The 13,719-nt window shown below is 39.7% G+C and overlaps 1 protein-coding gene across 1 annotated transcript in view; it reads left to right on the top strand.

Moving 5' to 3' along the window:
- Positions 1-12,599, top strand: part of LOC134801132 (lysyl oxidase homolog 2A) — a 46,385-nt gene extending 33,786 nt beyond the window's left edge. Inside the window, exons 5-9 of the mRNA XM_063773671.1 lie at positions 2,645-2,796; positions 4,869-5,005; positions 5,991-6,148; positions 11,093-11,187; positions 12,470-12,599. Coding sequence (XP_063629741.1) covers positions 2,645-2,796; positions 4,869-5,005; positions 5,991-6,148; positions 11,093-11,187; positions 12,470-12,592 — 665 coding nt within the window. The 3' untranslated portion in view covers positions 12,593-12,599. The remainder of the gene's footprint in view (positions 1-2,644; positions 2,797-4,868; positions 5,006-5,990; positions 6,149-11,092; positions 11,188-12,469) is intronic.
- The last annotated feature ends 1,120 nt before the right edge of the window (positions 12,600-13,719 follow it).

Raw genomic sequence — 13,719 nt, 5'->3', positions numbered from 1 at the left:
TACTAAATTACTGATTTAATTATAAACAATTGTGTCAAAAGCTAGCAAAGCTGTTTCGCATGTAGGTACCTATCTAATATTAGCGATTTAGTAGCTACAATCAAACCACTATTACAAAACCTTTTAGTTAAAACCAATTTAATATAATGACATGGACTCATTAGATCATAGTGATGTGCCATTACCAAGCAGTTACTCCCGTTCCCAGCAATATTGACATCTTGGCAATAATAGTAATCACTATAGAATAGTAATATGCAGACATCGTAAACTTTATTGCGTTTTCGGTGCAGCGGAGTGATGTTAACAGAATTGGTAAAAACAATTTCAACCCTAATTATTAATTAGCGTTAATTACGTTAATATTAACCTTAATTTACCATTTCAGTTGGAATTATCTTAACACCACTCCCCTGCACCAAAAATGCTATAAAATTTACGATGTCTGGTAATATATTACTTATTGATGAATTAAAATTAAATAATAGTAAATTGCTAGTCTCTGCTTAAGACATCGTCCGCGTAAGAAGTTGTTAAAAAATGTTAGCCATAGTTTCACCCCCTTATGGATTGAATTTCTAAGAATTACCTACATAGACTTTTAGGTAGTAGGAAAAAACGGTCGATAAGTCAATCAAATCAGAAAATAACTAATTGTAAAAAATATATTAATTATGATATTTATTTGATAATATAAAACAAATACATACAAAACTTAGGAACTAAAACCCGTTCTGAGCCATGCCGGGTCCAAAGGTCCCCATCACACTTGCAGCGTTACCCCGCTGTATGGCGATGGAGACCTGTTGGACAAGCCATGACTCAGAACGGGGGTCATTCCCCTTTTCCCTTAGGCGCTTGCCGATCTCTCTAAATAGCTCACGCGCCTCCCGTCCCCAGGGCCCGGCTGTCTCGACGGCAACGGGCACAAAGTCGTAGTTGGCTCCCAAGGCAAAGTATTTTTGGTGCTTGTTTTTGGCGGCAGTCTCTGCCGCTGAGCCTGCCGACTTAGCGGTGTGTCCTACATGGGACGCAGCAAATGTACTCACACAAGTTGCGTCCCATATAAGACACCGCCCTCTCTGCCAGGGAACCAAGGTCAGCCCGTCGGGTCGTTTGCCGTCTGTTCGAGACAGCCCTGGTGGTTCAAGGAGGCACGGAACACCCACCGACAGCATGGCTCGACGTACGATTTCATTTAGAGAATGGTGCCTGGGGAAACGACCGGCGCATCTCTGGCAGCTGAGCCCATGGTGGCCGTTCTCTTCCACCATCACTCCGCAGATGCAGCGGTGCGGGTTGCACACCTTGCACCCCAACCTTAAGGCCACTGCGATCCTAAGGGAATCATTGTCCAGCAGTGTGCCTAATTGAGGGGATGGCAAGGCGTGCAGCCACGCACCCGACTCAGGCTTATTAATTTATATTTGCAACAACTTTAAAAACCTTAAGTTACCTACCTTAAACCCTAACCTTATCTTAGATAGACTCTTATTGCATCTACAGGAGTAATGCCGGTAATGTCGGTAATATTATCGCAATATTACCGACATTACCGGCATTACTCCTTTAAAAGCACAACATTACAGCCTTGGCATCGTATTATATCAGTTAAGCTACGAAAATCGAATTAGGCTCCCGGCTTGTTTCGTACGTAAAATTTTAAAGGCTGTGAAACACCGGCTGGGGTATTAATGGTTTAACACTTACTTTTTAAGCTTCGAGCAATACCGGGATGGGAGACGGCATTCGTACTATTTCCTGTCTGCCGAAGCATAGGTACAACTGTACCTATGGCGATGCGTGTAGTGTCTCATCCGTACCCAAAAAGAGATCGAAGTTTGCAAGATTTGTCTGTGACGTGTGTCATTTTCTGTGTAAATGTGTCGTCATCACAGATTGGATTTTGTATGTCGTGAGTGAGAAGTGCGTCTGTGTGCCCGCAAAAAATGGCAGAATGATTTATACGGTAAGATATCGCTTGGGCTCCTTCCGACATGTCGGAAGCTGGCGTTGCTCGAGGGTTTTAAGAGATCAGGAGCCTATTCTAGAGCCTATATTCAGACTTAATAACTTGTCACGGTTTTCATCTGGTTTTGATACGACCTTGACGATCGTCTTAGTGATTGGCGCTCCTCACTTCATTAAAACTTACACGAAAACTTCATTAAAAAATTACACGAAAATGTCGCCTAGTTTGTAAAATGTGCATATTTTAAAATGAACCCCCTGCGCATACCCCCAGAAAAGGGACCCCTAAATTTTTATAGGACTCGGCAGATCGCATTTCTATAGTTCGTTTTTTTTAGCATTAGAAATAAGGTAAACAATCTTGATGTGTCTTTTAATTGAAAAACACATTTTAAAAATAAGTTACGGCAAATATGTAACAATTATGACTCTAATACGATAATTTATATTCTTCTGCTTTCATAAGTAAGTAATATTTACTGATTTTTAAAAAGCGTTTTTCAATTAAAAGACATGTCAAGACCGCTTACCTTCTTTCAAGTTCTTTCTAATGCTAAAAAAAACGAACTATAGTTCCAAGATAAAGATAAAAAACAAAGTTTCATGGATTTGCCGGATATGCTATTTTTTCTCTACTATTATCAATTCACATTACAATATAATTTTTTTGCAGGCCACGTAGCAGCAGTGGTGTGCACAGACCGCCTCGCTGATTTAGAGCTAGACACCGTGGCCATTGAAAGATCGGCACATCTTCAAGATGTTCCTATGTATCTTCTGCAATGCGCTATGGAAGAAAACTGCCTCAGCAAGACCGCATACGAGGTGACATGCTAATATATTGCTTATGTACAAACTCCGTTATCAATCTTGTGATACATAAACTAAACATAAAACTAAATACAAATATAAACTAAATAAGTATAAAAAAGGTGCCTACTGAATCCCGTCCCGGGCTGCCCCCGACGCAAAGGTGCCCATCACGCTCGCTGCGTTGCCGCGTTGGATTGTAATGGAACCTTTGCATCAGGACGAACCCGGAGGGGGGGTCAAGGCCCCTTTCAAGCATCTTGTGATTCGTTAAAAATCTTTTGTTCACCGTATATTAGGACCTACACTCTCGAGTCTCTCGACTACAAGCTTTGCTTAGTTTGGGACTAGGTTGATCTGTGTCAGATGTCCCCTGATATTTATTTATTATTATTTATTTAATTGATAATTTCCCCTCTTCGGGGTATCGACCTATGCACAGTTAAATATTTTATTCCTTTCCACAACTAAACTAAGTATGCTGTGATTACTGTGTGCATTATTTATGAGTTGTCAAATTATTGGGCTGTACCTAACTGTACCGATCGAAGTTCAGTGACTTTAGGGGCCTTGAACCCCCAACGTTTATCATTTTTAGGGTTCCGCACCCAAAGGGTAATAACGGGACCCTTTTATTATGACTCTACTGTCACAGTCTGTCTGTCTGTCTGTCTGTTTGTCACCAGGCTGTATCTCATGAACCGTGATAGCTAGACAGTTGAAGTATTCACAGATGATATATTTCTGTTGCTGCTATAACAACAAATACTAAAAACAAAATAAAATTAATGTTTAAGTGGGGCTCCCATACGACAAACAAGACGTGATTTTTTCGCCGTTTTTTTGCGTAATGGTACTGAACCCTTCGTGCGCGAGTCCAACTCGCAGTTGGCCGGTTTTTAGTTTGAATATGAAACCTTACAAAAGTTGATGAAGATATTGATAAAGATACGTAGGTACTTATTGGTTGTCTATTCGGGTTCTTAAAAATTTGCGTCATAAGATTATGCAAAATAATTTTCAAATAATTAAAGTTTTGATGCTTAATATAGAACAAAAAAAATAGATACCTACCTGTATTCTAAAAAAATATTATTACTATGTAATTAACCGAGCGTTAGCGTCTCCTTTTCAGCTTGGTCAAAATACCTACCTACATTTTCCGTTAACAACGTTAATTTCCTACGAGATTTTCGATATTTTCATCTTTTTCGATTTTTCCGCAATTTTCAAAAACTTAGATCTAGTGTCGTTGCCCTCAGCTCCAAACTTAACGTTCTGTTAAATAAATATAAAAAGATTAAAAAGTAACTTCGCGATATCATTTTAGCCGACCCCGACTCATTTTCGATCATTCAAGTCAGTGAATAGTCAAATGTTTACGTCGGCCGTGATTGGTTTAGCTGCCGAAGCGAACAGATTTTTGACGCCCGCCAACAACTTTTCAATATTATATCGTATTATTTTTTTGGCTCCTTCTACTAAGGATTATATTTCCAATATTCCATACAATGAAATCAAAGCGTGGGTGTGCGTAGTAAACTCTTACTTCGATAACGCGACCTCATTATACCTCTTGCTTTGAATGATGGTCCCTATATAAGACAGGTCTTTCAAGTCTCTTTTGATTGATGGGCTTACCTAATTAAAAACAAAATATTGAAGAAATGTGTGTTTACCGTATTTTTATTACATATATTTGTATTGTAAATAGATAATCGTACTTGTTTATTAGTTTAAAACAATTTAAACATTCCACTCACTTGCACGCGCATTCATTGCGAACCTAGAAATGAGTCCGCGCGAACGTTCACTACGAAACAGGTCAGGAAAAAGTCAGATAGGTGTAAATAGATTAATGTGCTAAATTTCTACAAAATGACTACAAATACGTGACTATCATTCGACGCGAGAGAAATACGTAGGCTTTTAACACATACATCAAGTACGGTAACAAAAATTTCGCCAAACTTTATAACAGTTTGTTGGCGATGCGCTCTTATCCTGGATTTATAGTAATAACAAATTGAATTCATAATGAACAATCTAATGTTATTTCACCCTAAATGCTTCCGTTTTTTAATCAGATCCAAAAAACCAACCCCGCCTGGCAGTACGAGACCCGGCGTCTACTACGATTCACCGCGGCTTCTCTTAACATCGGCAATGATGAATTCCGGCCCTACCTACCTAAACATCTGTGGCAGTGGCATCTTTGTCACATGTGAGTTAAAACATTTCTCCAGATCCGAGACGATCCAGGAAGATCGCGCAGTCTGGAGGGCGTGGGGTACCAATTGGCCGAAGACCGTCTGGACGCCCTAGGTTGCTGGAGAGACAGTGCAAAAAGTCCTTAGCGATCTCGGCGCCGTCGGCTGGACAAAAACGGCTTTGTACAGAAGCATGGCGGTCTTTGGTGTCGGAGGCCAAGATCCACTTCGGGTCGTTGGGCTACAGCAGTAAGTAAGTACCAGATCCGAGACACTGTGAATATCAGCCGCCGCTCCGTTGGAGGATTAAGGCATTCTACAATATATTTTATATATTATCATGTTGTATAGACAATGTTGAGTTCCGGCCTTATCTGCTAAGCATTTGTGGCAGTGGCATCTTTGTCACGTGTAAGTTAAAATATTTCAGTTCCAAAATACCTCGTGAACGCAAACTGATTGAAGAATTCTTGTCACCAATAACTCGTGAAATCAATAAATAATTTTATTATTTTTAGTAATTTCCCCCTATTGAGAATTGTGAGACTGATGACTTCACAGTCAAACTCATTGTTGAGTTTTGCGGGGCCTGTGACTATATTTAAGAATACCACTGTATTTTCTTAACACAGACAGAGGTATTCGCTAAACTCGTTCAAAAACCGCCCATGAATGATGCATGAGGATGAATGAAAGAAGCATTCACAATATTCACGAATAATGCCAACATATTAGTAATAATTCCCGAATATATAAATTCTATCAAGAATTTCGTTAGCGAGGTACGAATCAACGAGGTCAAGGTGACAAGCGGTTGCGCTTCGCCATCGAATCGTTTTGTCTCTCTATCACTCTTCCATATTAATGTGACAGTGACAGTTACGTTTCCTTTCGCACGAAGTCGCATTCACAGGCAGAAGCTAGTCATATATAATGACGGTGCTAAGCCAAAAATCGCTCCATACAAAGTTCATTAACGGCTGTTTTCATATTTCCAAGGCACTACCACAGCATGGAAGTATTCGCGACGTTCGATGTCCTCAATTCGACTGGGCACAGAATAGCAGAGGGCCATAAGGCCTCCTTTTGTCTGGAAGACAATACTTGCTTGCCTGGTGTGGAGAAGAAGTATTCTTGCAAGAATTATGGGGACCAAGGTAAGTTCACTGAACATATAGGCCATAACTATGGGGCATTATCTATGAAAAGGTTAGGGACCTTATTGTCGATAGCGCCTACGCCGCACGGCGTCGCGCGGCGTTGTATTTATATCGGAGCATCGTTCATAATGGCGTAAGCGCCATCGACAATAAGGTCCCTTTTAATAGATAAAGTCACATATGAGTTTAATCATTTATTTACATACAATATATATACAGTGGTACTACTAAACTAAATGAATAACTAGCTTAAATCTAAAATAGGCCCTTGAGGCATTGTACCAAGGATGCTGGCGGCATTTCCTCGCTGTATCGCAATGCTGATACGTTGTGCGAGGTAGCCGCCAGCTCTTCGGTCACCAGTTACGTCAACCAGACGCTTCGCGATTTCTGCGAACAGCTTATGCGCGCTGGGACCCCATGGACCTAGAGTTTCAACTCCAAATGGTACAAAATGGTACTCTCTACCGAGGCTCTTATATTTGTTACGTTTTAGAATTTCGGCGCTTTCCGCCGCTCCGCCCGCTTTTACAGTAGTCCGTTGGAGGTGGGACGGTGCCAGTGTGTCTACGCAGGTAGCATCCCACACCAACATCCGTCCCAAGCTCCAAGGAACTAAGGACACTCCATCGGGCCTCTTGCCATCATCTCTGATAATGCCAGTCGGCTCAAGAAGAGCAGGCACATTGATGGTGGCAAGAAACCGACGGATTATGTCATTAAGCGACGCATGTCTCGAAAAACGGCCTGCACTTTTTTGACAAGATAATCCGTGGTGTCCCAGTCGGTCCACGTCCGTGCCACAAGAGCATACGTGTGGCGTACACACCGAAACCCCGAGTCGCAAACCAGTCGCCAGTCTAAGGGAGGCCGGATCCAAGAAAGTACCAGTATTAGGCGAAGGATAGGCATGTAGCCAGTAACCGGCTTCCCGGGCTCCGACCGCCAAAAGCCTCGCGCGGTCTGGACCTGTACAGTTGTTTAGGAGAGTATTGTAAGTTAAATCACAGTAAACATTATCCCAACTCCTTTGTGAATTTGGGTTGTCTGGAAATTGTTTGCCTGGGCAAGCAATTTTAAAAGCATTTTTGGCGTCCTCAAAGCCCGCGATCTCACAGTTTGTGGGCAAAGCCCTTAAGATATTTCCTATGAGACCAGACGTGCTATGAGTGGACGCCAAAAAGGCTGGGGAAGCCACACTGGAAATTTTGCGAATTCCTAAACCTCCAAACCGAATAGGGATGGACGCTTGAGACCAGGAAGGCTCACTTAGCTGAATGTTTAGAATCGTCTCTAAACTAATTTTGATCAAATCATCTATGGGCGACAATAAATTTTGATGTTTCCAGAAAGGACAACAGCGGAGCACATACGTAAATTTAGGGACAAAAAGGCAGAATTTAAGAATCACAAGAGCATAATGAGGGCTAATTTCGAGTAAGCGATCCGTGTGACTTTTGAATTTAGTTATGGAGTTAGAAATATAATCGGGAAAAGATTCTTCGAATATAGGAGAACCCAGGAGGCAAAGAGAATACTTGTCTACTGATTTGATATTGGGAGTCAGATCGTCAAATTTGGGTTGTAAGTTGGTCAAAGTACAAGAAGATTTTTGAATAAAGAGTTCGCATTTACTGAAATTCAGTTCTAAACCAATATTTTCGAAATTACTCTTAATAAAAGACAAATCAGAGAGTACAGTATTCACGTCGCCTCCTAGGGTTCCGTCATCTAAGTACCACACATTGATCCAGTGCCGTAAGTTCGAGTCTCGCCCGCGAACTGTCGCGGAGAAAATTGTACTTATTGGGATTAGAAATAAATTAAAAGTGCAGAAATTCCAATTTCTAAGCTTCCTTGCATCGCGTTCAGACGTTTCTGCTTAATACAAAATTATTTTTCTTTTATTTTTTGTGATATTTTCCGGAATTTTCCGAGATTTACGTACACTTTCCGCAAATTACACTTAATAATCGAAACGAAAACTCTTATCCAAACGAAAAAACTTTTTTTTTTGCGTAAGCAAGACTGCTAAAAATGAGAGGGGTTGCGAACCATTTGTTAGCAAAATTTAATAAGAAATAACAGCCGACAATCCACAACAAACATTTTCATTTAAAACCTTAACGCCGCCAGCGCCTGAAATCTAGCATTTTATGGAGCGATATATTAGACCTAGACCATTTCAAATTGCTTTCCTGGCGCGTTGCCAGAGCCTGGTGTGAGATACGTATATTTTGTGCAAGCGATGTCATAAAATCGAGAATGCTTGTTAGATTATGCTGATACCAACTTCTCCGCTTCCTGAATATCTTATAGCTACATACATAGTTTTTATGGTATAAACGAGTGTTTGAGAAAATGAAACATCGATAAGTCATAGATTAATATTTAAAATATGTAACTTCTAGTTGGTGTAGGTAAATTACCGAGCTGGCGAGGTTGCGGAAGAGTACTTCGGCGTTCCTGGGACCTCGCCTTATAGCAGCGAGGCGGCAACAGAGGGGTTTTAGTGGGTAAACCTGGGGTCTCATTAGCCCACAACAGGGAGTCCCACATAACCATCCCGGCCCGTCCCCGCGCCGGGTGGTATGCGTAAAGCATTTCCCCTCTTAAAAAAAAAAAAAGGTAAATTACCGACATATTTCAATAATGCAAATAAAATACAAAGCGCTACATAATTTCTTTACTATTACCAAAAATATATCAAAAGAGAAGAAGATATCGAACGTGTTGTGTATTTCGCGGTAGCTATCTTCTTATAAAATGTAATAAATATCTAAATACATAACGTTAAGGTAACATCGACAACAGACATGTCCTTATTTCATTTTGGCAATCACTTTATTTTTCCACAAAAACTTCTATGTCTGTATCAGTAGTTTTTGAGTTTATCGCAAACATACTGACGCGGCGGGGAACTTTGTTTTATAAGCTTTGTTATATATGTGTGACGTTCCACGGGTAAAGGTACCTTACGGCGGTTGGCGCTTACGTCACATACCTTAATGGAGCGTCGTTAATTGCAGCGTAATCACTGACCGCCATAAAGTACCTCTACCCTTGGAACGTAAGGAGCACGCTGTTTGTGGAGACTGGTATATTTAAGCTAACACGAGCTATTATATTTAGTAACTTTATTTTGAGTATAATTACATTGAGACGTGTCATTTGGTATGTTTTTTTTTCTCTTAATCAATGTTTTAATTATACAGATTTTGGCTCTTGGGGACTCTATAACCCTTTACATTTCTATTTGATTAACTATATAATCTTTTCATTTATACACCTCTAAGTAATTGTAATACTTAAGTTTGAATTGATATTTGCGGTTGGATGTCTTTTATAATTGTTGATGTTTTTTTTTTGCTTGTGTGTAAATTCCGTGTTGACGTGTAAAAGTGCTCTTGTGGGATATTTGCTGAATAAATGTTGATGTTTGATGTTTGACGTCACATAATTATACCTATCGTTACACAAGCCTTATCTGTCGGTATGTGTGTTTGTATGTTCGGGATAAACACAAAGACTACTGACCGGATTTTCATGCGGTTATCATCTATCGATAGAATGATTCTTGAAGGTTTAGGTGTATAATTTGACAAGGTTTTGTGTAACCCGAGGAAAGCCGGGGCGGATCGCTAGTCTTTTAACCTTGTAAGACTCAGGGCAATTTTGGCGCTTTTGAATTTGGAACTTTCTTTTATTTCTAGATGCGTTCAAAACTCGAGTTTTATTTGTACTTGTACAACTACACGGGGACTAACTAGGCTATAATATTTATTTATTCAAACACGTAATCCCGAGAACTCCTCACAGACTACTCAAAATTATTACATATATTCCCAGCACGCAAAACCAATTCTGAATTATATGAGTTCAGAACTAATTACCCGCACGGAGTTTCCATTATCGGTGCATGAATTGAATTCGTTCGATGATTGGGTGCGGTGAACTTTTGTTGTTGAAGGGGTTTTTGTGGATTCATTTCGTTGTGGATAAAAATATCTCAATAATTTCATAAATATAAGTGAGTCATGGATTTTGAACACTTTATTTAAACTAAATGTTAGGGTTCCACCACGCTAATGAATCTTTAGTTATTTGACAAAGTGTCGTCTGTCAATTAGTAAATTAAGGTAAACATACTAGTGCTGGAAATGCTAATGCCCAATAGATGACACCTAGCTTGTTGTCACCTCTATATTGGCAATGATTTCAAGAAATCGTTACAAAAAATTGACAAAGACGAAGTTTCAAGATGACTGGGAGCGCGTCGAGCTGGTCGAGCACCAGTACGTTTAACTTAGGTTTACCAAAATTTTCATTTTTTTGGACCAAATTGCATTATCATCGCTTTTCGTTTTTCACCATACAATCACACAATAGGCAAATCGTATTGCCGATTTTAGATTATCCTTCATCTCTATTGTAGTTATTGTAGTGACTGTCGGCAAATGGATCTATTGTCCCTGTTACCGACATGCATTCGATATCCGTCAGAAAGTGATTGAATGCAGACCCTATATATCGTTGGCTATATCGCAAGTTTCTCTGTTGAGAGGAGTATTTGTGATATACAATCAATAATCATTTTTTTGCATTTAATTAGCTTACTCACTTAAAATGGGAATCAATTCGCGTTAACCTCAATGAGCTGTATTCAAATTTTAAAAACTTTTTTATGATTTATTTTAAAGAAAATAATCAAGTTAAGTTTTTTTTCAAATTTAAACACAGCTGCAATACAATATGGGGCATTATCTATGAAAGGGGACCTTATTTTCGATGGCGCTTACGCCGCACATCGTCGCGCGGTATTGTATTTATAACGGAGCATCATTAATAATGGCGTAAGCGCCATCGACAACAAGGTCCCTTTTCATAGACAACGTCACATATGGAGCCTGCTGGCAGCTAACGCTAGACATCATTTTGCAGGCATTTCCGTCAACTGCTCGGACGTCTACATGTACAACATCGACTGCCAATGGGTCGATGTCACTGATGTTGAGTTGGGTGACTACACTTTCAAGGTAACTTGGAGGACAGTTTCATCTATACTCTGTATCTTTAGGTATTTAAAAGCCAGTAAACAAAATCTACCCTCAAATGGCTCCTTAAGCCAGTTGAGGGTAGATGAAAACATTACATGATCAAATAATGTAGGTTAAAGTTAAGTCGTTCAGTGACAGATCCAGGCGGTTTTTGTATTTGGTTGGTTAACCACCCGAAAATGTAAAAATTATTTGTTTACTTTTATTTAAATACCTGAAGATACAGATTATAGCATAAAATCTTCCGAATTTTTAAATATCCTTATCGCATAATTTGCCTGGAAATCAGGAAAGTTGTTATGCAGGAAAGCTAACCCCACCAGCGACCATGCAGTATGTGGGATAGATAGCTAGAAAGAGAGAGTTGTTACGCTTGTATTTCCCTGTATGTATGTGTGTGTTCTGTGTATGTGATCTGTCAAATTTATAGAAAAGAAGACCTTATACGATTATATAGTTTTCGGGGCTTAAGTAATTTCAGTTTTAAAACATCGCACTTATGTCGGATTTTATAAGCGCAGCGACAAATTAATTAAACATTTTTGTACAGTCAGCAGCAGAAGTTGCTAAGCAGGCGAGGTGTTCAAAATTACCTTGACACGCTCTTATTCTCTTAGCAATAAAGTCGCGTCAAGATCATTTTGAATACCTGGCCCGCTTAGCAACTTCTGCTGCTGAATATATTTATCTGCGGATGTATGCAGGTTTACTCACGAATCATATTGGATGTCAAATCACTCAGCCTAAGCCGCTCTTGTTTTCTTTTAATTAATAAGAGTATATTTTTCGTTATCCTCAGAATGGGTTAAATGTTATTTGTTATTTAATTGTCCTCTTAAGGCCCAAAGTCCTACCTATAGTACTTATTCAGTTCAATGAAATTTAAATCATGTTCAATAAGTTTTGTGACAAGTTTTTACAGACAATAGGTAAAATATGACATTGATGCATCAAGGCGATTTGTTAACAAGGATATTTATTTAATAACATAGTTAACAAGGGCCTACCGGGAAACGAAATTTAGTTATCTGCCTCTTTATCGCTCGAATATTATGCAAGAGTGATATATAGGTTAGATAACATGAAATCACTTTGTTCTGTTCAATTCGATGCAAATTTAGCTTAGACGGACTCTATACCCATATAATTCGATGCAAATTTAGCTTAGACGGACTCTATACCCATATAATTCGATGCAAATTTAGCTTAGACGGATTCTATACCCATATATGCATTTATTAAAAGTGAACTTTATCCACAGGTAGCGGTAAACCCACACGCCCGTATAGCAGAACAGCAGTTCCACAATAACGCAGCGACTTGTGTACTACGGTTATCAGAGACATACGCGAGCGTGTACGGCTGCACGCTTGGACGACCATAGATTTTAAAAGGTCGCGCCTACATTTGTCCTACTTATAGGACATAGAGCATACTTATTTACAGTAAACCAATATTATAGTTTTTTATAGCTTAGCAAATCTGCATTCATTTTTATAGCTGGTCCCATCGCATACACACTGCACAATATGTGTCTAGGTTGACTTGCCATATCCGTTTTAGCCTTCCCATTCCCCCGTAGAATCCCAGAAAAAATTGTTTACCTGACCAAACCCTCATTTTGTGAAGTATTAAGTTACATATTAACTCTCGCAGTAGGTATTAACCAGAATACATTCTGTATATATTGTAGGACTAGCTGTACCCGCGGCTCCGCCCGCGTGGAATTCGGTCTGTTCTGTTTCTCTCCCTCTCCCCTGGAGGCGGAACTTGAAGTAAAGTTGACAGATGGATATGCTAGAGGACTGTAGTCCAGATAAAATATTTTACAATTAGGTACCACTAAATAAAACTACACTCCAAAATCAATAGTTTTTTTCGCCCTTATTTAAAATTTACACGTGATTTAAACGACAGAGTAGTGGGTGGGTGTATATCGGACGATACAGTAAGGTATACGCGCGCGAGCGAAAGCGAAGCGGCCTGCCTGGTTAGAGCGCCACTCACCGTGGTCATCTTCCTAGACTCCTGAGGAAGACCACGTGCCCCTTGTAACCTCAGTGCGTTGCGAGACTTTCGCGAATCATTCGATTTTTTTCGGGAAGGCATGGTAATACGTATAAAATGCGAGTCCCAAATCGTTTGACTCCGCAAACGACCAGTGCCGGATTAAGATATTTTGATGCCCTAAGCATTTCTAGACCATGCATGGTGCCCCCTCTCCCTAGGGTCATCAAGATTATATTGAATATTTTTGGTCAATTGAGTGACGTTCATTGCCGCATTACAGCTGAGTATGGAAATCAGTCACATCATTTTATCACGAAAATTTACAGTCCTGCAGCAGTCACGTTGTCACGTTGCAACAGAGTAATGCTGCTGCAGTCGCCACCCGAATATCTCCTTTATCATATCTTAGAATGTTATTGAAAACGCGAGCGAAGCGAGCGCGAAAAATGTTCGATATAAAAACGCAATTTGATAGACAGTTGTACATTTTTACTTTTAGTA

Source organism: Cydia splendana, chromosome 21 (genome assembly GCF_910591565.1).
Source record: "Cydia splendana chromosome 21, ilCydSple1.2, whole genome shotgun sequence".
Lineage (NCBI taxonomy): Eukaryota > Metazoa > Arthropoda > Insecta > Lepidoptera > Tortricidae > Cydia > Cydia splendana.
Note: the sequence above shows the minus strand (reverse complement) of the source record. Positions and strands in the feature narration are given on the sequence as shown.